This window comes from Rattus norvegicus, chromosome 10, assembly GCF_021556685.1.
Source record: "Rattus norvegicus strain SHRSP/BbbUtx chromosome 10, alternate assembly SHRSP_T2T, whole genome shotgun sequence".
Lineage (NCBI taxonomy): Eukaryota > Metazoa > Chordata > Mammalia > Rodentia > Muridae > Rattus > Rattus norvegicus.
Genome location: NC_141543.1, coordinates 51,426,506 through 51,449,498, shown reverse-complemented (window position 1 = coordinate 51,449,498; position 22,993 = coordinate 51,426,506). Strand labels below are relative to the sequence as shown.

The window sequence follows — 22,993 nt, the reverse complement described above, 5'->3', positions numbered from 1 at the left end:
TTAAACCAGGCTGACCTTGAAGTCACAGAGATCCGCTGGTATTTGCCTCCCAAGTGCTGTGAGTTGAAGGCTAACCTGGTGGGGCTGGAGAGATGGCTCAGCGATTAAGAGCACTGACAGCTCTTCCAGAGGTCCTGAGTTCAATTCCCTGCACCACATGGTGGCTCACAGCCATCTGTAATGGGATACAATGACTTCTCCTGGTGTATCTGACAGCTACAGTGTGTGCTCATATAAATAAAATAAATCTTAAAAAATAAAAAGACTATCCTGGTTTACATAGCAAGTTTCAGGGTGGTCAGGGCTACAGAGAGAGAGAGAGAGAGAGAGAGAGAGAGAGAGAGAGAGAGAGAGAGAGACCGTGCCTCAAGTAATAATAACAACAGCAAAATAATTAAGAGAGAAAAAATGCAATGAAGTTTGTAATGCACATAGCTGGAAATAAATTTCATTTCAAAAGATACAAAGTTTGCAAATTTTTTTTTAGTTTTAGTTTTTCAAGAAAGGGGTTCTCTGTGTAGCCCCAGCTGTCCTAGAATTCACTCTATAGACCAGGCTGGCCTCAGAGATCTACCTGACTCTACCTCCTGAGTGCTGGGATTAAAGACGTGTCAATATTGCCCTCCAAGCAAATTTATTTTATGTTCATTGTTGTATATTTACTATAGATGGGATGAGATTGCATAGATATTTTCCTAAGGTTTATAGTGTACTTTGAGCACACTCCCCTCCGTTCTCTCTAGCCTCCCCTTTGTCATCTCCTGATCACAATGCAAATAGCTGTGTATGTCATTTCACAGCCATCTTTCCTAATCAATTGTGTTTGTATTAAAATCCTTACAAGTTTGTTTTCTTTTTTCTTTTTACTAGTCAAAGAATTTCATTAACCTTTTCCAAACTTTATTGCCAGGCATCTTCAGCTTAATTTGCTGCAAAGAATGAATTAGGCTTGAGCGAAACTAAAAAGAGCTGCAGTGTCCAGGGGGCTTGGGCTTAAAAATATTAGAGATCTAGATTTTATCAGATCAATAATAAACAAAAAATTTTTTAAAAGCAGTCATGATATAAAGCAGCAACTCCTGTTGTAACTTCTGCCAAGTGTCACCTTCTTCAGAAGTCGTTTCAACTCAGTTTGCCTCGTTCTTAGAAGCTTCATCAAAATTCTCCACCAGATCTGGAACTTCATCATCATCATCCTCTCCAGTAGCAAGTGGTGCTTTTCCATCCACAGATTGTTTGGGCCGAGCTTCAGCCGGTCTCCTCAGACTGGTCAGACCTTCTGCGCCAAGCTGTTTGAGGATGCTGGGAAGCATTTCTGTCAGCTGCTTTGTCTCGGCGTGGCCTGTCATGGGGAAGGTGTTTGCTGCCAGAGACGCCTGGACTTTAGGGTTGTTAAAGTGGATCACTGTTCCTTGGTTTGTAAACACGTTCACCTCTTCAATACCAGAGATACTGTTTACCCCTAACTTCTTTAAGGAGAACTGCAGTTTTTTATCGTCTGCTGTGGCTGTTCTGGGAACCACCTTCTCCTTTCTACGAGCAGTTCCTTTCCCACCCATGCGCCCTTGTGCCTGCAGTTTGGCGAGTTTTTCCTGGTTCATGATCGTTTCTTTCATCTTGTCGGAGTGGAAATGGGGCCTCGCGGGGGACTAAGGTTCACGCTCAGGGGGTCTCGGGCAGACCAGCTGAGATAAGGCGCACACACGCGGGGACGCAAGATGGCAGCTAGAGGGTTGTTTTCTTTTTTAAGATTTATTTATTATATATAAGTACACTGTCACAGTCTTCAGACACACCAGAAGAGGGCACCAGATCCCATTACAGATGGTTATGAGCCACCATGTGGTTGCTGGGATTTGAACTCAGGACCTCTAGAAGAGCAGTCAGTGCTCTTAACTGCTGAGTCATCTCTCCGGCTCTTTTGTTTGTTTTCTTACTTTCATTTTGAGAGATAGGATCTTCCTAAGATGTCCAACCTGGACTCAATGGACTCAAGTCATCCTCCTGCTTCTGCCTCCTGTGCACCTGGGAATATTAGATAGATAGATAGATAGATAGATAGATAGATAGATAGATAGATAGATAGATAGATAGATACTGGAGGTATAAGCTACTTAGAAAGGTAACAAACACAAGCTGAAAGAAAAACTCTGTTCTAGCTCTCATAAAACCAGGAAATCAGCAGTTTAGAAAGAAAGACAACTTCCAGACAACAACAGTTCGACTCTTCCAAAACCAGAGAAAAAAGCCTTCAGCCCTCCTCCATGTTTGCTGAATAGAAAGCAAGCCTAGGGAGCCACTCATGCATCATCCCCTCTTCCACTAGTGTAGTCCCAGAGAAGGACATTGCTGAGCTGGGACTTGCAGTCCCAGTGAGGAGTAAAGATGCTCTTGTCCAGAAGGGTCAGTGGGCCAACAAGGGAACCTAGGCTTCCACTCGTACTTAAGTGTAAGGAGTCACCCCTCCCTTCTCTGTGTGATGTAAGCCGAAGCCAAGGAGTGAGTTGGGGTTTCCATCACTCCTTACTGACAAGACCATTTCTCACATGTGGAAAGAGGCCATGCAGGGAGCAATAAATAGATACTCTTTCCCCTCCCAGCCAAGGCAGTGTTAATGGAGACTTATTAGAAGTCTGGGCTTCGGGCTGGAGAGATGGCTCAGTGGTTAAGAGCACTGACTGCTCTTCCAGAGGTCCTGAGTTCAATTCCCAGCAACCACATGGTGGCTCACAACCATCTGTAAAGAGATCTGATGCCCTCTTCTGGTGTATCTGAAGACAGCTACAGTGTACTTATATATAATAAATGAATAAATCTTTAAAAAAAAAAGAAGAAGAAGAAGAAGAAGTCTGGGCTTCCATTTATACCAAATAGTAACAAGGAGTTCCTCTAGGTGTCAGTGAAGGACAAGTGGAACGTACAGCCTTCCACATCTATCTGCTGATGGCAAAAAGGCATAAAATCCCCCTGCCAAAGTATTGTCCAAGGAAGCAGCCACCTTAAACGAAAAATGGAAATAGGATTCAGAATCTTACGGTACTTAGAAGTCCAGGTTTCTGTCAGAAAGCTGTAGCTTTGGGCTAGGAATATAGCACAATGGTGGAGTACTTGTAAGCATGTGCAGTGCCCTCAGTTTTATCCCTAGCGCAAGAATGAAAAGTTAAAGGCATACATTTTTATTAAGAGACTGAACTTTTCTTTAAAAAATCTTTCTATGTACGACTACCTAACCTACATGTATATCTATGCACCAATTGTGTGCTGGGTGCCCAGGGTCTCCAGAAGAGGGCATCACATATACTGAGACTGGAGTTACAGATGAGTGTGAGCGGCCTTGTGAGTACTGGGAATTTAAACTGGGTCCTCTGGAAGAGCAGCCGGTGCTCTTAACTACTGAGCCATTCATCCAGACCCCTCCCCAACCCCAAGAGACAACTTTTAGATGTAGCTAAGAGAGCAGAAAGAGAGAAGGTTAGGGTCCTAGATGCTTAAAGGATAACGTTTTCACATCTAATGAGCTTAGAAGTTATGTGAATCAAAAGATTAAATCCAGGTCCTGAAAAATAACTAAAAACAGAAAAATGTGTCAGTCAAGCCTGGAGCTGCTTCTTTGTCCTGAAACTAAAGAGGTGTGCAGTGTGTGCAACAGATGTCTCAGCTTCACAGGTTTTGTCCCTTTGGACTTCCATCAGCTGTTAATAATCAGCCTAGAAAAGGGAATTGAGAAATATACTAAGTTGCATAGACCATTTCTTTTGTTGCTGCTGTTGCTGCTGCTGCTGCTGCTGCTGCTGCTGCTGCTGCTGCTGCTGCTGCTGCTGTTTTAAGACAGTTTCTCACTGTTGCTCTTGGCTGTCTTAGAACTTACTCTGTAGACCAACAACTCTAACCCTAACCTCCCCAATACTGGAATTAGGCATGCACCACCGCTTCCTGGCTGCATAGACCATTTCTTTTCTTTTCTTTTTTTTATTAAAGATTTATTTATTTTATTTATTATGGCTACACTGTAGTTGTCTTCAGACACAACAGAAGAGGGTATCAGATCTCATTACAGATTGTTGTGAGACACCATGTGGTTGCTGGGAATTGAACTCAGGACCTCTGGAAGAGCAATCAGTGCTCTCAACCTCTGAACCATCTCTCCAGCCCAACCATTTCTGATTAACCTAAAATAGTAACCCTCCTTCCCAGAAGGCCCTAATTCACATATCTAACCTGGGGCTCAACTATTCCCTTTTTGTCTATGCTGTGAAAGGGACTGAACTCCCTGGGTGGGGAGTCTGCTGGAAGTTCTAAGCTAATTATTCAGTGGAATTACCCATAGTGATTCTTGCCACTCTCAAAAACGTCTTGCCACAACCTTTTTCCTTTGTTTCCTGATAGTGCTAACCCATCTTCCTTCATTCCTTTTAAAACATTTTACTTTTATTCCATGTATGTTTGTGTGTCTCTGTGTGGGGATATGTATATAAGTACAGCACCCTCAAAGATCTGAAAAGGTCATTGGATACCCAGGAGCTGGAGTTGCCACATGTGAGTGAGGAACTGAACTCAGGTGTTCAGCAGAAGCAGTGTGTATGCCAGATGGTGGTGGTGCATGCCTTTAATCCCACCGCTCGGGGGATTGATTACAAGATCTCTATTTGGGGCTGGAGAGATGGCTCAGCGGTTAAGAGCACTGACTGCTCTTCCCAGCAGGTTCTGAGTTCAAATCCCAGCAACCACATAGTGGCTTGCAGCCATCTGTTAATGGGATCTGGAGCCCTCTTCTGGTGTGTCTGAAGACAACAATCACATACTCATATACGTAAAATAAATTCTTAAAATAAAAAAACAAAAAACAAGACCTCTATTTGATTTGTAGGCAGCAGGCTTTTTAAATATTCCCTCTTTCGGTTTTTTGGAAAGGCACTACCTCTCTAGGATATGTAACAACTGTTTCTGTAATAAAAGTCTGTTAGGGTAGTAGGAGATATGGCCCTTGCTCTTGCAGAGGACCTCAGTTCAGTTCTCAGCACCATAGGGTGATTCACAACCATCCACAACTCTAGTTCTGGGGCATCTGTTGTCCTCTTCTGACCTATACCAGGCATGCATATATGGTGTGCAGAAATACATGAAGCAAAATACTCATACACAGAAAATAAGATAAATATCTACAAAGAAAAAGAAAGTGCCAGGGCTATAAAATGGACTGCAGAGAGTCTAGCCCAAATTCAGTATCAAATAGACCATCTTGCAGGAGTGGGTCTCCAAAATAGAAAGCCTTATGCTTACTGCCTGACATGGGGAAATCTATTGGTATATCCATGATGAATGATGTGTGTATTGTATGTCAGTGTTGTAGCATTGGGAAGGTTGGAAATATTGTATTAGAGATGATGATTTGTGTCAACTAAAATAGGAAAGATTGTGTTCATGCTCCAGGCTTACTGCCATAGTAGAAACAGGTTAAGTTTAAAAGGTTCGAAATAGACAAAATGTAGAGGCTTTCACAGCCTCAGCCATAAGTGTGCTCTCTTTCTCGAATTCGAGGGAGTATGTGGGAAATGTTCACCAAACAATAAATGAAAATATGGGGGGGGAGCACAAGGAAATGTCAAAAAATGTCCTCTGGGTAGTCGGGAGAGCTGAATTTGAAGTCATGAGAACAGGAGAGTTAGCCCTGCCTCTCACCAGCCCTGTACCTTTTGTGAGTAACACTGTGGAACTGGCCCTTATGGCAAAGGCACAGTGAGCCAGCCCTGAGGCTGCAAGAGCAGTAGGGCTGGCTTAGCCCCTTGCCACTTGGGAGAATGGGCCTCCGGCCTTGACTGGGCAGCACAATGGAGCTGACTGTGGAGGCATGGGTGCAGGTGAGTCGGTTCTAGGACATGAGAGTGGAATTGCTGACCCTGTCTCCTGCAAGCAGCAGCATTGGGTAGCTTAGTCAGAGCAGTGATTGAGAGAGTACCCTGGTGGTGCTGATAAGGAAGAGGCTGCAGGCTAACCAGCTCAGCCACCACCCAGATGCAGAGCCAAGATTTTTACTTAGTTGCCCCACCCCAAAATCTTCATCATCTGTGACTGGTTGGTGCTGGGGATAGCTTACCATGACAGGGACTGCCTGCAGCAGCCAGGATAGAGACATCTCAGAAGCCCCGTGGCAGCTCCTTGTAAAAAAAAAAGGATGGCATCTGGGACCCTGAGAAGCAGAAGACACATCCCTCCAGTGGACCCACCATCTGAAATAAGGGACTGTCCGCAGTAGGCTGGGATGGAAACATCTCAGTAGCCTGGGGCAGCTCTTTGTAAACAACAGTTGTTCCCATTTCTCCTAACCTTAGCCCTGGACACCAGCTGTATAGATTTCATTTGTGCATGACTGCTTTTCAGTTGGCTTTGGTGTGCATAATTATTCTATTAAATCTGACTTTCCTACTCCCTTCTTCTGCTTTGGTGAATTCTGTGAAACTAGATGTTCCTTGATGTAATGATTCTTAAGTAATTAAAAATTGAGGCATAGGGGCACCGCACAGCACAGCCCTAATGGCCCAGGTGCATGCCATGTGTTCTCATCTTGGAAACGATGTAATAACTGCACAATGGTAGTTCCAGATTAATGTTTGACTTGCAAAGAAAGATTGAAGAAATTATTAGAAAATGAAAAAGCCAACATTGGGACCCTGAGAAAGGAAAAAAAAACTAGTGAAGTTATGAAATAAGTTTTGCACAATATTTGAAAGTGGTTCCTGGATAAGCAAGTATAGAATGCATAAAATTATATACTAGTAAAACTAAGTCAAAAACACTGGGACTCTTAGTAGAGTCATTGTGTGCAGAAGCAGAAGCAGAACTGCTGAGTTAAGGGTTAACAATTCTTTCTGGGTTGGGGATTTAGCTCAGCAGTAGAGTGCTTGCCGGGCAAGGCCCTGGGTTCCGTCCCCAGCTGGGGGGGTGGGGGGGAGAAAAAAAAAGAAAAAAAAAGAAAAAGTTTAAAAAAAAACAATTCTTTCTGGCCAGTGCCTAGCAGCTTTGCCTATGTCATTTATCATAGAGCGTCACAGGAAAATGCAAGTAGCTGACCTCGGAGCTCTGAGCTCTGAAGTATAATAAGTCAAAGGTTAAAGTCTAAATAATGATAAATTTGCAACTAATATTTCTTTGGCCACAGACCTGAGGATAGGGGGAGCTTGAAACTTTGGGGAACAATTGTAATTCTTCTTTGTGGGATGTTGTTATTCTTTTGAATTTGATTTGACAGTGATTTTATAATGTCTTTTTTTCTACCTGCTTTTGGAGTAGCAGTAAAACACTGGGGCAAGAGAAAGATGAGAGAGTGAGGTGCATATGAGGTGTGTATAGGGTGGAGAGAATGTGAGAGTGTGAGAAGTGTGTGTGTGTGTGTGTGTGTGTGTGTGTGTGTGTGTGTGTGTGTGTGTGAGAGAGAGAGAGAGAGAGAGAGAGAGAGAGAGAGAGAGAAACTTTAAGCCTTGAAAAATTGGCTGTCAGTTTGTTCCCAAAAGTTGTCTGTTTATTATGCGCCTTCCAGATATTCCTGCTTCCAGTTGAGAAGTCCGATCCTGTGTCGAGGCTGGACCCTGACAGGATGGGACATGTGAAAGGGCCAGTTCAGATGATCCAGAACTGCAGAATCTCCACGACACAGGGCAACAACAGGATAACCCAGAGGAGTCCTGGTGAGGATCCAAAACTGAGGGGTCACAGAAGCCAGAGACCTCAAACCAAACCAATGGCACATTGCAATGAACATTAGCAAGTGGAGATGTATGGACAGAGGGATGTACTGTGGGACACTGTGACATATTACAGCATGTACGGCAAGATGTTGCCTATGCTTTGTTTTGTGATGTTTGTATGTTATTTATTGGGGGGGGGGAGGGTAGATATGAGGAGACTGGGAGATGAGTGGGACTGGGCTGCATGATGTGAAACTCACAAAGAATCAATAAAAAGTTTTTTTTAATGTCCTATGTGGATATAATGCAATTGAAAAACTAAGTAAACATCTCTCAATCCCAGACTGGAAAAAGGGAGTAATGTTAGAATGTTAGTACTTCTTCCCTATGGTGCCTTTCCTCTCCCTCCCTCTCTTGCTTGCTTAGGACCTCTTCTCTATAATAAGCTTAGACAATGTATCTCTTTCTGAGTCCATTGACAGGTGATCCTTCAACAACAGCTGCCATTGGGAAGAGAGAGAGAGAGAGAGAGAGAGAGAGAGAGAGAGAGAGAGAGAGAGAGAGAGAGAGAGACACTCAGGTCAATGGCCTGACAATGGCCAGGGGACATTTGCTTGGTCCTGGACTAGTAAGCTATGAAGTTTCATGGATATTCTGTCAGTTAGGTTTCTCCAAAGGAACAGAGCACAATATTTTATATATACATAGAAAACAAAACTATATATAAAAATCTAGATAGAAAGTTGATAGAATATATATACCTATATGTATATATACATATTTATGGATTCTGTGTGTGTGGTGCACACACACAGACACAGACACACACACACAGACACACACACACTTTATTAGATTACCTTACAGGATACACTCCAGATAGTCCTACAAAGTCCTTCTCACTGTGGAACAGCCAAAATCTGCTAGTTCAGTCCATGAAACTGGCTGCCTCAGCAGTCTCAATCTGGTTCTGGGGTTCTTGGAGGATTCCTAGAGAGCTGCTGGTTTTCAGTTTACATTGGAATCTTAAGGAAGTTGGACTTAGCACCAGCCCCAGCAACAGCACAAACTTGCCAGCAAGAGTAAAAGGCAAGCAGGCAGAAAAGCAAAGCTTCCTTCTTCTAAGTTCTTTTATCTGGGTTGCCATCAGAAGGTGTGGGTCTCCCTGCTTCCAATAACCTGATTAAGGAGAATCCCTCCGGTGCCTAGCAATTTGGGTCCCAGTTCATTTCAGATGCAGTCAAAGTAGACAAACAGGATTAGTGATCACATTCTCTACTGAGGTCACAGGAGATGTAACAGCTTTAGGGACCAAATGAGAGAGATTAGTTCTGCCCTACCTAGCTCTATGCTCCTCTTCAGCGTGAAGCACTGATGATCCTCTAAGCTATCATCTTCAGGAGTTCATCTGGGCCTGCTTGAAACTGACCATTCATAAAGGAAGGGGTGGGAAATCGTGGAAGCCTCACCTTGGTATCCAGCTACCCTCACAACTAGTTGTATGTGGTTCTTCCTTTGGAGCCTGGGAGGAGGGCTGAAGTATACAGGTAGGTAAGAACCAAGAGAGGGGAGCTCCATTTATGGGGCCATGGGTTGGCCATCATCCCTGCACAGAACAGTCCTTTCCATATGACAGCTTTAAGGCCACCAACTCTCTTGCCTGTAACCCCTGACCATATTGCTCTGTAAGCAAGCCTATTCATGGTCCTCTCAGGTGTACCTTGGTGAGATCAGACTGAGGGGTAAGTAGATGTTTCCTTAGTTATGCACTATACAACCCAGGACAATGCAATCGCAGGTTTTTCCGCCTGTACCCCACTTCCTGAAATAATGACTCTGAGACTTAATTACTTATGAATGCCTAGGCCACAAGCTTTGGCTCATTCCTAACTAACCCTGGGCTCAGAATTTAATTAACCTGTTTATTCTATTTCTGTGAGGTCCACATAGCTGGGCAGCTCTTCTCAGTTTCATATGCCTGTCTCCTCAGAGTTGGGGCGAATCTCCTCCTGCATCTGGCTCTACCCCAGAGTTTCTCCCTCCCTACTGGAACTCCCACCTCCTATTTCCTGCCTCAGCTCATTGGCCAATCAGCCTTTTATTGACAGGTGGTGCTTCCATACAGTAGTGCAGAAGAGATTCTGCTGGACGAAAATCCCTGGAGCAAGCAGTACCAAGTGCTGATCTTCTGCCTTCCACCATCATAAGGAATCAAGGAGAAAAGTTTCTTGGGTAAATTGAGAACAAACAAGCTTCAGGAATGGGTTAGCCACCTGGGACTCAACCTGGCCTTTGGACACTATCTTCTACTAATACATTTGCCAGTGTTGAACACTTACCTGGATGTACAACACACATACACTGCCTCTCCGAACAATGTACCTAGCAATTTGTTAGCAACCTGGGGAATCCACCCATGTTAGGCTGCAGGTACATCCCATTCTAAACAACAGAATAAGTTCCCCTGGCCAAGCAGTGGTGGCACACATCTTTAATCCCAGCACTTGGGAGGCAAAGGCGGGCAAATCTCTGTGAGTTTTGAGGTCAGCCTGGTCTACAGAGTGAGTTCCAGGACAGCCAAAGCTACACGGTGAAACCCTGTCTTTTTTTTTTTTTTTCCCCAGAGCTGAGGACTGAACCCAGGGCCTTGCGCTTGCTAGGCAAGCGCTCTACCACTGAGCTAAATCCCCAACCCCGAAACCCTGTCTTAAAAACAAAACAAAAAAAACCAACGTTTCCTTTAATGATCTTTAAACTTAGACTCTATTCTGTTCTATTCTACTTATGTTCAGGTACAAGAGATGGAAGGTTAATGCAGCCTGATTTAGTTTTGTGGGTACAGGCAAACTGGGTTTTCAGGGTGAAGTTTTAAGGGAAATCCCCTATTCACCATTGTATGTGGCATTGGATTAAAAGTAGTTGCACTAGGGGTTGGGGATTTAGCTCAATGATAGAGCGCTTGTCTAGCAAGCACAAGGCCCTGGGTTTGGTCCCCAGCTCCAAAAAAAAAAAAAAAAAGAAAAGAAAAGAAAAAGTAGTTGCACTCTAAGACGCTGTTGTAGAGCACAACTTTCTGAGCTGTCATCATCATCAGAGCAGCAGTGAACACTCAAAAGATGGGGCCTGTTAACTGTTGCCATTCCCACATAGAAGGGGGAGGTGGAGAGTCCCTGGACTTTAACCTTAATCAACTGACTGTGACAGTAGAAAGCAAACAGTTTTGTTAATAATTAAGCATCAAGACAAAAAAGTGGTGTGCATTAAGCAATTATTCACATAACTGTAAAGACAGAAAGAAATCTTACCTCTTTATATAGCCAAACTGTCATGACCCAACATACACATTATGTCCAAGGGAAATGATTAGTCCTTAAGTCAATGGCTTTGACAACACTATCTACCATATATTTGGTCCTTACTCTTCCCAGTAATTGGTGTGATCATGTGCATAAAGACAAAGCCAAAGATAATAAGCAAAATACTGCACTCTAGCAGTGGGATTCTAAGTACATGGAGCCTGAGGACACGGTGACTTCTTTCATTTTTATTTATTTATTATTTATTTTAAAATTTATTTTATTTATATGAGGACATTGTCTTCAGACACACCAGAAGAGAGCATCAGGTTCTATTACAGATGGTTATGAACCACCATGTGGTTGCTGGGATTTGAACTCATGACCTCTGGAAGAGCAGTCAATGCTCTTAACCACTGAGCCATCTCTCCAGACCTATGTTAATTTTTTAAAGACAGGATCTCAGAATATGGCCTTAGTTGTTTTGGAAGTCACTATATAGATCAGGCTGACCTTGAACTCATAAAAATCTACCTGCTTCTTCCTAGTGCAGGGACTAAAGGTGAGCTCCACCTACACCCAGGCACAATTTCTAATGTTACCTATGTAGGTACTGGGAATTGAACTCAGGTTCTCTGCAAAAGCAACAGACGCTCTTAACCACTAAGCCATCTCTCCAGCTCCATGGCAATATGGTTTGCTTCTTTAATTTTTATTAGCGTGTGTAATGCAGATGGAATGTAAACCCTTGTATAGGCTAAGCAGGCTAACACTGAGCCACACGTCCAGCCTTGTTTTAATTTTGAGACAGCCAGCTGGCCTGAATCTTGGTATTTAGTCAAGTTGCCCCTTGTCTCAAGATTCCTTTTCCAAAGCCTGTAGAGTTCTGGTCATGCCACCAGGCTGGGTTTTTTGTTTGTCTTGTTTGTCTTGTTTGTTTATTTGTTTATTTGAGATAGGAATTACTGTGGGCAGACACCAGAGCCCTAGCTATCACTTTCCTTTTTTTTTTTTTTTTCCCGGAGCTGGGGACCGAACCCAGGGCCTTGTGCTTGCTAGGCAAGCGCTCTACCACTGAGCTAAATCCCTAACCCCTCCTTTTTTTTTTTTGTTAATTTATTTTATTTATATGAGTACACTGTCACTTTCTTCAGACACACCAGAAGAGGGCATCGGATCCCATTACAGATGGTTGTGAGCCGCCATGTGGTTGCTGGGAATTGAACTCATGACCTCTGGAAGAGCAGTCGGTGCTCTTAAACACTGAGCCATCTCTCCAGTCCCATTCTTTCCTTTTAAAAAAAAAATATCTATTTATGCCAGGCATGGTGGCACATACCTTTAATCCTAGAACTCTGGAGGCAGACCCCCTGGACACTTGAGAGTTACTGGGAATTGAACCCGAGCCAGGATCGATCCCTCCCCCCGCCCCCCCACCCTACTCTGATCTTCCGGATCACTTCACGGAACACTCCCTTACAGCTCTAAAGCCCAAAAGTCCCAGGTTCCAAGGTGAGGGACCGCCCAGTCCCCTCCTCCCTTCTACCCCGTCCAGCTACAGCTCCTTTTGTCAGGTTTTGCCCAAGTTTCTGCTCCGAGCTCGGGCGAATGGCGCCTGGGCGGCTGAGGGCGGGCTCTACCTGGACCCGCCCACTGATTGGGCCGCTCTAGGGGTGGGGCGGGGCCAGCCGCGCTGGTGAGAGCCTAGTGGAGCTCCGGCCTCAGCGCGCCAAATTTGGGGTTCCCCCGGACGTGGTGTGTCACGTGGTGGGGAGGCTGGTTCCCAGAGCACGTGCTGGGCTGTTAGGACAGCCCGCTGCGGGGTTCCGGCTGGTTGTGTTTCTCCGTTTGCTTTTTGCCTGCTCTACAGGAACTCGGCGGTCCACCTGCCTCTGCCTCTCTAGTGCTGGGATTAAAGGCGTCCGCCATCACGACGTGTTTAGTTCCTTTCGTAAAGGCTAGAGGACCAGGCATTTAAGGCCAGTTCCGGCTACCAAGTGAATTGGAGGCCACCCTGCACCAAGGGTTGAGACCTTCTCACAAAACCCACGCTCCTAATACTTGGTATGTAATTTCTAATCTTTGCGGTTGTTTGTTTTTTGTTTTGTTTGAGGCGAGAGTGTCATGTAGCACATGCTGGCCTCGAACTTGCCTTGTAGACAAGAGTTCTGATGATTGCCCTGCCTCCACCTCACCAGGTGAGAGCTACCGCTCTTGGTTTATGTGGCGCTTGGTTTGTACATGTTAATGAAGGTTTCTGAGGTTTGCCTCTAGGTCTGTAATCACTGCTTTTGATTTAGTAGCACAATTCTGATGTCTGCAGTGCGTTACCCTATCGAGGAGAGAGGTGGGGTTGTAGCGTTCTTTCTTAGCTCAGTGCCTCTATTTCAAGGTCTGGAAGTTAGGTGACCTTTGCTTAGCTGAAGCAAGCACAGATGTGTTTCATTGAGCCAGGCAGTTGCTCAACCAGAAACACCAGTTGAGGCTCCCTACAGAATACATTTTAAATTTCTTCCTTGAGGGAATGTTGAATGGAGGTGAATTATTTGTGTTACCCAGGGTTCTGGGAAGTACCAAAAGGAAACAGTTCAAATTCTGCCTCTGTTATATGACCTTAGTAGAACAAGGCAGCTCCATGGCCTTTGAGATCCTTCTCCGTAAAGCAGAGCCCAAAAATGCATGTGTGAGACAAGGAAGCTCACCATGCCTGGTCCCCATTACAGTTTAATACATAAATATGAACTTTGGCAAACCTATAGACAGTAATAAAAAATGCTGTTTGTTTTCTCCAAAGTTAGCTAAAAAATGCAGTTGGATAGCCAGGGCTCTGCTGAGAGACACCCTGCTTTGAAAAACAAAACAAAGAAATAAAAGTATATAGTCTGAAGATCTTACTCTAAAAATGCCCTAAGTAGGCCAGGAGTGGTGGCCCAGGCAGGCCGATCTCTGCGAGTTCAAGACCAACCTAGTCTACATAGAAGAACCCTTTTTTTTTATATATGTATTTTTAAAAAATTTATTTACTTATCACATATGAGTACACTGTAGCTGTCTTCACACACACCAGCAGAGAGTATCAGATCCCATTACAGATGGCTGTGAGCCACCATGTGGTTGCTGGGAATTGAACTCAGGACCTGTAGAAGAGCAGTCAGTGCTTTTTTTTTTTTTTTTTTTTTTTTTTTTTTTTTTTTTTTTTTTTGGTTCTTTTTTTCGGAGCTGGGGACCGAACCCAGGGCCTTGCGCTTCCTAGGTAAGCGCTCTACCACTGAGCTAAATCCCCAGCCCCAGCAGTCAGTGCTCTTAACCGCTAAGCCATCTCTCCAGCCCAGAAGAACCCTTTCTAAAAACATAAAAATAATGCCCTAGGCTGGACGATATTATGCCTTTAATCCCATCCAGCAGACAAAGAGGTAAAAGTAGGCAGATCTGAGTTCAGTGACAGCATAATCTACATAGTGAATTCCAGGATAGTTATATGTGGAGACCTTGAGTAACAGCAAAAAAGACTTAAATGCCTGAGGGTAAGGCTAGGAATGCAGCTTGGTTGGTAGAAAACTTGCTTGGCATGCAGGAAGCTGGGTTCAGTCCAGCATCACAGAAAACTAAGTGTGCCCAGGTATGCTGAGGACTCCGGAAGTGGGTGGGTCAGACGTTTCAGGCCCTTCTCTGCTCTCTAGTGAGTTCTGTGCCCACCCGGGCTACATGAAACCTTGTCTTTAAAAATAAATTTTTGGGGCTGGGGATTTAGCTCAGTGGTAGAGCGCTTTCCTAGGAAGCACAAGGCCCTGGGTTCGGTCCCCAGCTCCGAAAAAAAAGAACCAAAAAAAAAAAAAATAAAAATAAAAATAAATTTTTTTTCTAGGATACACTAAAGATTCTTAAGCTCCCTGAAGAATTCTGAGCTACCAAGATGGCTTTTTGAGTTAGGGAACTCACAGACAAGCCTAATGGCCCGAGTTTACCCCTAGCACCTACTTGGTGAACCTACTTCAGGAGAGAACTGAATTCTGAAGGCTGGCCTTTTTACGTCTTCCTGTGTGCTTGTAACACATGTGTGCCTACACACATATGTACACAGTAAACAAGTGTGATGGTGACAGGTTTTGTTTTGTTTTGTTTTGTTTTTTAAAGAATTTGAACCTTTTTTTTGTAGTTCAGAGAAAACCTGCTTGTTTTAGTAAGTTATTTTAGGAAGGGCATTCGTTAGTTCAGTAACTAATCACTGTATGATCCAACACAGTGATAGGAGCCAGGCAATCCCATATTCTGCATGCTGAGGCAGGCCAGTCTTTGAGTTCAAGACTCAGTTTGTTCTATAGAGCAGGATAACCAGGACCCCGGTCTCCAATAACAAAACAAGGGAGCAAACAAAACAAAACCCCACAAGGTGGGAAACTCCAGAGAGGAGTGGGAGCCATTGTGCTGAATGCTTCTGAATGACAAGAGGTCTGGCCCTCTGAAGAGGATTCCAGGTAGACCTTAGCTGTTCGATGGTTAAGAGATATTCTCTTGGCCTGCAGATGGCTCAGCGGTTAGGAGCACTGACTGCTCTTCCAGAGGTCCTGAGTTCAAATCCCAGCAACCACATGGTGGTTCACAACCATCTGTAACGGGATCAGATGCCCTCTTCTGATGTGTCTGAAGACAGCTCCAGTGTACTTGTAGATAATAAATAAATCTTTAGAAAAAAAGAGCGAGATTCTCTTCACATTAATTAGGTCTTCCCTAACCTCCAGCAGTTAATGTTTACTGAAAATGTTGCCTTCTGAGATTTCAGGAGCAGAGGTCCAAGCCTGACTGGTGTGTGGACTCCGGTTCCCACTTGCCAAGGGCCCAGACGGACTAGGATTGCCTGGGTTCTGATCTTGAGAGAAGAAGCTCAAGGGGTGGCCAGAGAGGCCCAAGGCATTTCGCATGTTACCTGAAGTCTTTTTTTTATTTTTAATTTTTTTTAAGATTATATATATATATTTTATTACTTTTGAAGATTTATTTATTTATTATATATAAGTACACTGTAGCTGTCTTCAGACACACCAGAAGAGGGCATCAGATCTCATTACAGATGGTTGTGAGCCACCATGTGGTTGCTAGAATTTGAACTCAGGACCTCTGGAAGAGCAGTCAGTGCTCTTAACCACTGAGCCATCGCTCCAGCCCTTTAAAGATTATATTAAAGACAGGTTTATTGGAAAGCTGCTCTTGGGCGAGTTCACTGGACCCAAAGATTGAGGCCAGGGGAGTCCCGTGGGGACAGAAGTGGGTGTGGGGAATAAAGAGAAAGGAAGCAAGAGAAGGAGAGACATCTGAAGCCATGGTAAAAACCTCCTTCCCAGGATGTTGCTGCTGGGCTTGCACATTTGAGCGTTTGGCTCTGTGCCTAATGGTTTTATGCATGTGCTAAAATAACAACTACTCTGGAAGTCCTAACTCGAGATTTTCTGTTTAAAGATGTTTAACACTTACTCTGTCTCTCTCTTCCAGAGAGAGGAGGAGCCATACTGTTTGGGAATGTTTGTATTGTTTGCCCCTGGGCTTCATCTGTCTGTGTGCAGTATGTCCTCTTGGAAAGTAGGCTCTTTTGTGAGTGGCTGTCTGCTGGGTGTTCTTGTGACCCCCTGTCCTGGTTATCTCTTACCTGTAGCCCTTAGTTCTTCACCGTTTTTTAGCCTTATGTATTCAGTAGTGGTCTATGCTTTTTCCACCATAGACCACTGTTGAATACGTAAACCAAGAGGCGTCCTTAAAGGCAGGGCTCCAACAGGATTTGCTGACCAAAAAGTAGTAGCCTGTGGACAGTCCTCAAGTACTTGTCCTGTAAATAAAGTTTATACACATTAACAGAAAAGGACAGGAGGGCTGCCAGCCATTGAGTAAGGAAGAGGTGTGAATGCAGTAGGAGATTTTGTTTTGATATAGAGGTGGGTTTTATTTGTAGTCTGCACTGTCCTTGAACTCTTTTTGGACCAGGATGGCCTTAAACTCAGAGATCCACCTGTACCTGTTACCTAAGTTCTGGAATTAAAGGATTGTGCCACAGTTCCTGGACCGAGTTCAGTGTTTTTATTTTATATTTGTTTATTTTATGTGCATGACTGCACCACACAACTGGTATCCATTGTCTAGTCAGAGGAGTTTCTTCCAGCAAAACTTCATGCGTGACTCCATGGAGTCTAAGAGAAATGTGTCCAGATGGGGTGAAGATTGCAGGACTTAGTTGGAAAATGCTTGCTGTGTATGGTGGAGTGTGCCCATATCCTAGCGCTTAGGAGGTAGAAGAAACAGGAGCAGGAGTACAAGGTCCTTTCTAGCAATGTGCCAACCTGGACCATGAGAGAAAAATATATCTATACAATGCTGCCCTTGGGCATCTTGGAAGGAGTACCCCAATTGCCCGTGTTCTCTGTTAATTTATGTTAATTTATGTTGTCTACCCAGACAAATCTGAGAAGTTGATAGGTATGGAATGTGAGCTTCACCAGTGGAATTGATTTAAGTAAACAGTCCGATTGGTCATTTAGACATAGTACTTCTTCCTCCATAGCTGTGCTGTGGTAACCGGAAGGTTAGAAGAGACTGCTGCTTAAGTGGGAGTGCTGTAGAACTACTTCTAAGAAGGCCTGGGGGGGGAGGAGGCTTTAGGGTAAGCAGCATTGGAGTGATGGTGGTGGGGGATCAGGTCCAAAGTTTCATAAGGAGTCCCAAGTGACTTTGAGGGGTTTATGTACCTGTTTACCCTCCCCCCTCCCAAAAAAAAGTGTCAGCCACTCAGCAGAGACTTGCTGGAGTTGATGTTGGAATCCATGTGGACTTTACCCTCATTGTAGGCAACTCTGAACCAGTGCAATGGCAGAGAGGGATGCCACCGTGTGGGCCTCTCATGAGAAGATGTTGACACAGCCCCTGAAGGAGAGCGATGCTGAGGTGAGACCTGTGGAGCCTTCACATGTCACATGTTTTTACACTGGAAGACCTGTTCTGATCACTGTGGGGTTTTCGTTGTTTTGGGGGGGCATTCTGTTTCATTTTGTCTTTTGTTTCTGTTTTTGTGCTTTTGGGTAGAACCCAGGGCCTCCTATCTGCGAGGCAGATGATCCACTAATGGTCTGCGCTCCCGGTCTCTAATTGCTCATTGCAATCCTGAGTTACCTTGACAGCATGCGTACAGACAGCCTGGTGGATTGGCGGATCAGAGCTGGGGGGCAGCATGGCAGTAGGTAGAGCACTTGCCTAGCATGTGTAGACTCCCGGTTACCTCTCCAGCACACCAAAGAGACGCTGTGGCTGACAGAGCACAGTGCTAAGTGCTCTAAGGGAAAATAGGAAGGTTGGCCTTCTGCATTGCACAAGAACAGAACAGACCTGTTTCTATGCCTAGAAGCCACCTGATTTTATAATTGACTTGTTGATTTATTGTTCAACAGCTTGAACAACTCAGCAGCAGTTTTAGCCTATAATGCCCCTCAGTGGTTAAGTTCTAATAAACCCACACTAAATTGAAAATGGGCCCAAACTGCACTGAATCACCTCAACTACCACATATCCTAGCTTGGCAGTGTAGAGCATGGTAGTCTGTGCCTTTCAAGGTCATGGGCTCACTGGACACTGGCTTGTTGCCCCTGCCCGCATCAGAAGAGAGAGAGTCAGAGAGAGAGAGGGTCAGACTCAGTAGCCGGGAAAAGAGACCAATTCAAATCTTAAAGTGGTTTCTTTCTACCAGCTTGCCTCTAAACACTGAGAAATTGTATGTCCAGCGGCATCTGAACTCACAGTAAAGTGAATCAGTCCATGAGTAGTATCCCATCCTCTGAATTTCTCATCCCTGGGCAACCGTTACTGGAGTTTCTGTTCGCTATATTTGCTAAAACATTTTTTTTTTTTGGAATAAGATTCATAGACATAAGAACTTGGTAAAATATAAGGATAGAATTAAATATTTTTTTAAAGATTTATTTATTTTATGTATGTGAGTACACTGTCACTGTCTTCAGACACACCAGAAGAGGGCATCAGATCTCATTACAGATGGTTGTGAGCCACCATGTGGTTGCTGGGAATTGAAGTCAGAATGTTTGGAAGAGCAGTTGGTGCTCTTAACTGCTGAGCCATCTCTCCAGCTCCCAGAATTATATATATATTTTTTAAAGATTTATTTATTTATTATATATAAGTACACTGTAGCTGTCTTCAGACACACCAGAAGAGGGCATCAGATCTCATTACAGATGGTTGTGAGCCAACATGTGGTTGCTGGGAATTGAACTCATGACCTCTGGAAGAGCAGTCGGGTGCTCTTAACTGCTGAGCCATCTCTCCAGCCCCAGAATTATATTTTTAATTAAAGGCATGGGAGTAGTGCCCATGCCTTTTATGCTGGCAGAGGCAGGTGAATTTGAGGCTAGCCTGGTGTACATAGTGAATCCAGAACAGCCAAGACACAAACTGAGTCTGTCACAGCAAACAAACAAAAACAATGAAAACTAGGTGTGATATTAATTCACTCTGTTTTGCTCTCTGAGGATGACCAGAGACCTCTCTGATCATCCTGCCTTCACTCCTAGGTGTTGAAATTATATTATAGACTTTTACCAGCAAGTCCTGGTTTTTTGTTTTATGTAAATACAATGCAGCTGTCTCCAGACATGACGAAAGAGGGCATCAGATCCCATTACAGATGCTTGTCAGTCACCATGTGGCTGCTGGGATTTGAACTCAGGACCTCTGGAAGAGCAGTCAGTGCTTCTAACTGCTTCTCGCCTGCCTCTATTTTGTTTTAAATTTATTGTTTGTTGCGTTTTTCTTCTTAAACTCTGTATTGCCAAAGGTGACTGAGACTTCTGACCTTCCTTCTTCCACATGAATGAGGGCTAAGATTGCAGGCGTGTGCCACCCTGCCCAAGTTATTCAATGCTGGGGTTGAGACCCAGGGCATTCTGAATGTTAGATCAGCTTACTCTTAACCACGGAGCTTCCCTCCAGCCCTGGTGTGTTTTCTTCTGATAAGGTTTACAGCATCATTAAAAAGGAGAGCAACCGGCAGAGGGTCGGATTGGAGCTGATTGCCTCGGAGAACTTTGCCAGCAGAGCTGTGTTGGAGGCCCTAGGATCTTGCTTAAATAACAAATACTCTGAGGGGTACCCAGGCCAAAGGTGAGTGGGTGTTCTTAAAGTCCTGCTCGAACCCTTTTGTTTTCATTTGTTGAAACATGGGCTTGCTATGTGGTTCAGGCTGACGTAGAACCCTTAACTGAAATCCGCTTGCCTCAGACTTCCAAGTGCTATTGCAGTTGTAAGCAGCAGTGCCTGGCTTTCAAAAACCTGTAGCTTCCTGGTTGTAGGGTTGTCTTCCTTTCTTGCTCTCTGACAAAACTCCAGCTCTCTGCTTGGATGTGATTCTGTGATCCTTCTCAGAGCACACTCAAAAGTCCCTGTGTGAGACAGACCTTGGTACAATAGGCTGGCCTCGTACAATAGGCTGGCCTTGTACAATAGGCTGGCCTCGTACAACAGGCTGGCCTTGTACAACAGGCTGGCCTCGTACAACAGGCTGGCCTCGTACAACAGGCTGGCCTCGTACAACAGGCTGGCCTCGTACAATAGGCTGGCCTTGTACAATAGGCTGGCCTCGTACACTGGCCTCGTGCCTCTAAAGTCAAGTAGGCTCATCTATGAGATACAGCCCCTCCTCCCGGCAAGGTCATTGTCCTGTGAGAAAGCTACAGGAAGTTTCTTTTGTGAAGTGACTTTTTACACCTGGGAAGTTGTTTTTTTTTTTTTTTTTTTAAACAATCGTATTGCAGGCTCAGTATCCCTTTTCTAAAATGCTTATAATCAGAAGTTTTCGGTTTTTTTTTTTTAATTAAAGTATCTACTTACTTAATTGGTTAAGCACTATATATCTGAAACCCATAGTGCCTTAAAACTTGAAACTTTTGGTGTTTTTTGACTATGACACAACTTGGTGCATGGTCCAGATTGGCTGTGACCTCGTGTTGGTCCGCATGCCTCTTTCTGAAGTGGTAGCTTGCAAGCACACCACTGTGCCTGAGGTTTTTGTTGCTTTTGGTGGCACTTGTTGGGAATTTGAATTTAGGGCCTCATGCACTCTAGGCAAGTGCTCTCCCACTGACTTAGATGCTTAACACCTTGAAACTGATTTGTTGAGACAGAATCTCCTTGTATAATATAGGCTGGCCTCACGCTTCTAGGTGCACGTGGTCCTTACCACCCCTAGTGCTGGAGAGTACAGGTGTATGTCACTGCACCCAATTTTTTATCTATCTGTCTGCCTGCCTGCCTACCAGTCAATAAATCAGTTGCAGCCATTTTCAGGCTATCTATGTATCCATGCACCCACTTATCTATTACAGCCATCATCATCAAATTGCTGAATTCATATAAGACTTTGAACTCAGAAAGGCTTAATCATAAGACTGCCAAAGCTGGACATTGTGGAATGTAGTACAAGAGTATTTTTTTTTAAAAGTCTTTATTTTATTTATATGAGTACACTGTAGCTGTCTTTGAACACACCAGAAGAGGACATCAGATCTCATTAGAGATGGCTGTGAGCCACCATGTGGTTGCTGGGAATTGAACTCAGGACCTCTGGAAGAGCAGTCAGTGCCCTTAACCGCTGAGCCATCTCTCCAGCCCACAAGAGTATTTAAAAATTCCTGGCATGGGATTTCTTCTCTGTCATAGACCATTTATGTTCCAGGATGAAAGGCACACACAGCCTTTTAATTTTTAGATATGACTTAGGCAGCTCAATGGCTGGGCAACTGCCTGCCCTTCATGTTGTTAGAATCTACCTTCCCATCGATAGATAACCCCAAGCCGTCACTCATTATTTACTGTGTTTCCTCTGGGCTGCTCTCAGCTCCAACCAGGCAGCCCTTCTCTACTCTAGGTTCTTCTACCACATGGTAGCTCTTCTTTCTCACCTGGAGCGCTCTCTTGCAAACCCTTGGAACCTCAACCCCACCAAGTCCCATCTGAAGGGAGGGAGGTGCGGCACTTAGCATTTCAATAGACAGTAAAAGACAAGACCTCAGCAGCGGAAATCTTGGCAGAAATAGCTTCATTATTGAAAATAGTTTGAGTGTGTTAGAGTTAAGATCTTTCCTTTTTATCTAGACAGAAGGGGAAATGTTCACACTGAACCCCCAGATTGTGTTATTTCCTGGAAAAACCTGTTTCTAGTTGTGTGGCTCAGCCCTAGCTCATACCTTTATTCCAAGAGCTTTCTGCTTATTGTGAACAGGATTACGGTAAGTCAACCACAGGTCAAGAGGCAGAGCAAGCAGCTAGTTGACAGGAAGTCGACATAGGCAAAAACCAGAGTAAGAGGAAGTCAGGACAGATTGAGAGACTCACAGGAAGTAGAAGGGCAGAAATAGAAGGGCGGAACACTGAGTTTGAGAGGTTTTTGAGCCATCGTGGAGAAGAAGAGCTTCCTTTTGGGACCTTGACTGAAGAAGGTCAGCTGGGTGCTTTCTCTGCCTCTCAGAGCCAGCAGGCTTTCACCCCAGCGTCTGGCTCCTGAGTCTTCATTGGTAAAAATCAAGCAATTGAGTTTTGTTAAAAGCAACAATCAGGCTATCTAGCGATCCATTTATTTAATACCACCATCGGGCTATCTATTTATTTATAACCGTTGTCATCAGGCAAAGAACAAACAGAATCTGACAGTGTTCTGCACATGTGTGCATCTGTTCCAATGGAAACAGGAGGAACATTAAGATTACAGTGCATTCTGTCCTGAGATTCCCTCGTTTCTTTCCCTCCCTTCCTCTTTTTCTTTGGACAGAATCTGTGTGGAGTTCCAGCTGCCCTGGAACTTGTGCTTCTGCCTTCTGGGGCTGAGACTAAGGGTGTGCACCACCAGCCCTGGCCTTACTACTGATGTTTTACCAGAGCCTCACAGCAACCTTAGAGCAGGACCACTCCCCTCAATATTCTCTGCCTACCCTTGCTTATCTTTGGCCTGTGCTAGGACAGAGTTTGGGC

The 22,993-nt window shown here is 44.4% G+C and overlaps 1 protein-coding gene and 1 pseudogene across 2 annotated transcripts in view; one reads left to right on the top strand and one right to left on the bottom strand.

Moving 5' to 3' along the window:
* On the bottom strand, window positions 861-1,725 carry Btf3-ps15 (basic transcription factor 3, pseudogene 15; annotated as a pseudogene).
* Window positions 12,829-22,993, top strand: part of Shmt1 (serine hydroxymethyltransferase 1) — a 22,162-nt gene continuing 11,997 nt past the window's right edge. The window contains 3 exon segments of one of the 2 annotated variants that reach the window (NM_001413151.1): window positions 12,829-13,042; window positions 17,809-17,905; window positions 19,986-20,131. In NM_001413151.1, the coding sequence (NP_001400080.1) occupies window positions 17,828-17,905; window positions 19,986-20,131 (224 nt within the window). In that variant the 5' untranslated portion in view covers window positions 12,829-13,042; window positions 17,809-17,827. 2 annotated transcript variants of the gene reach the window in all.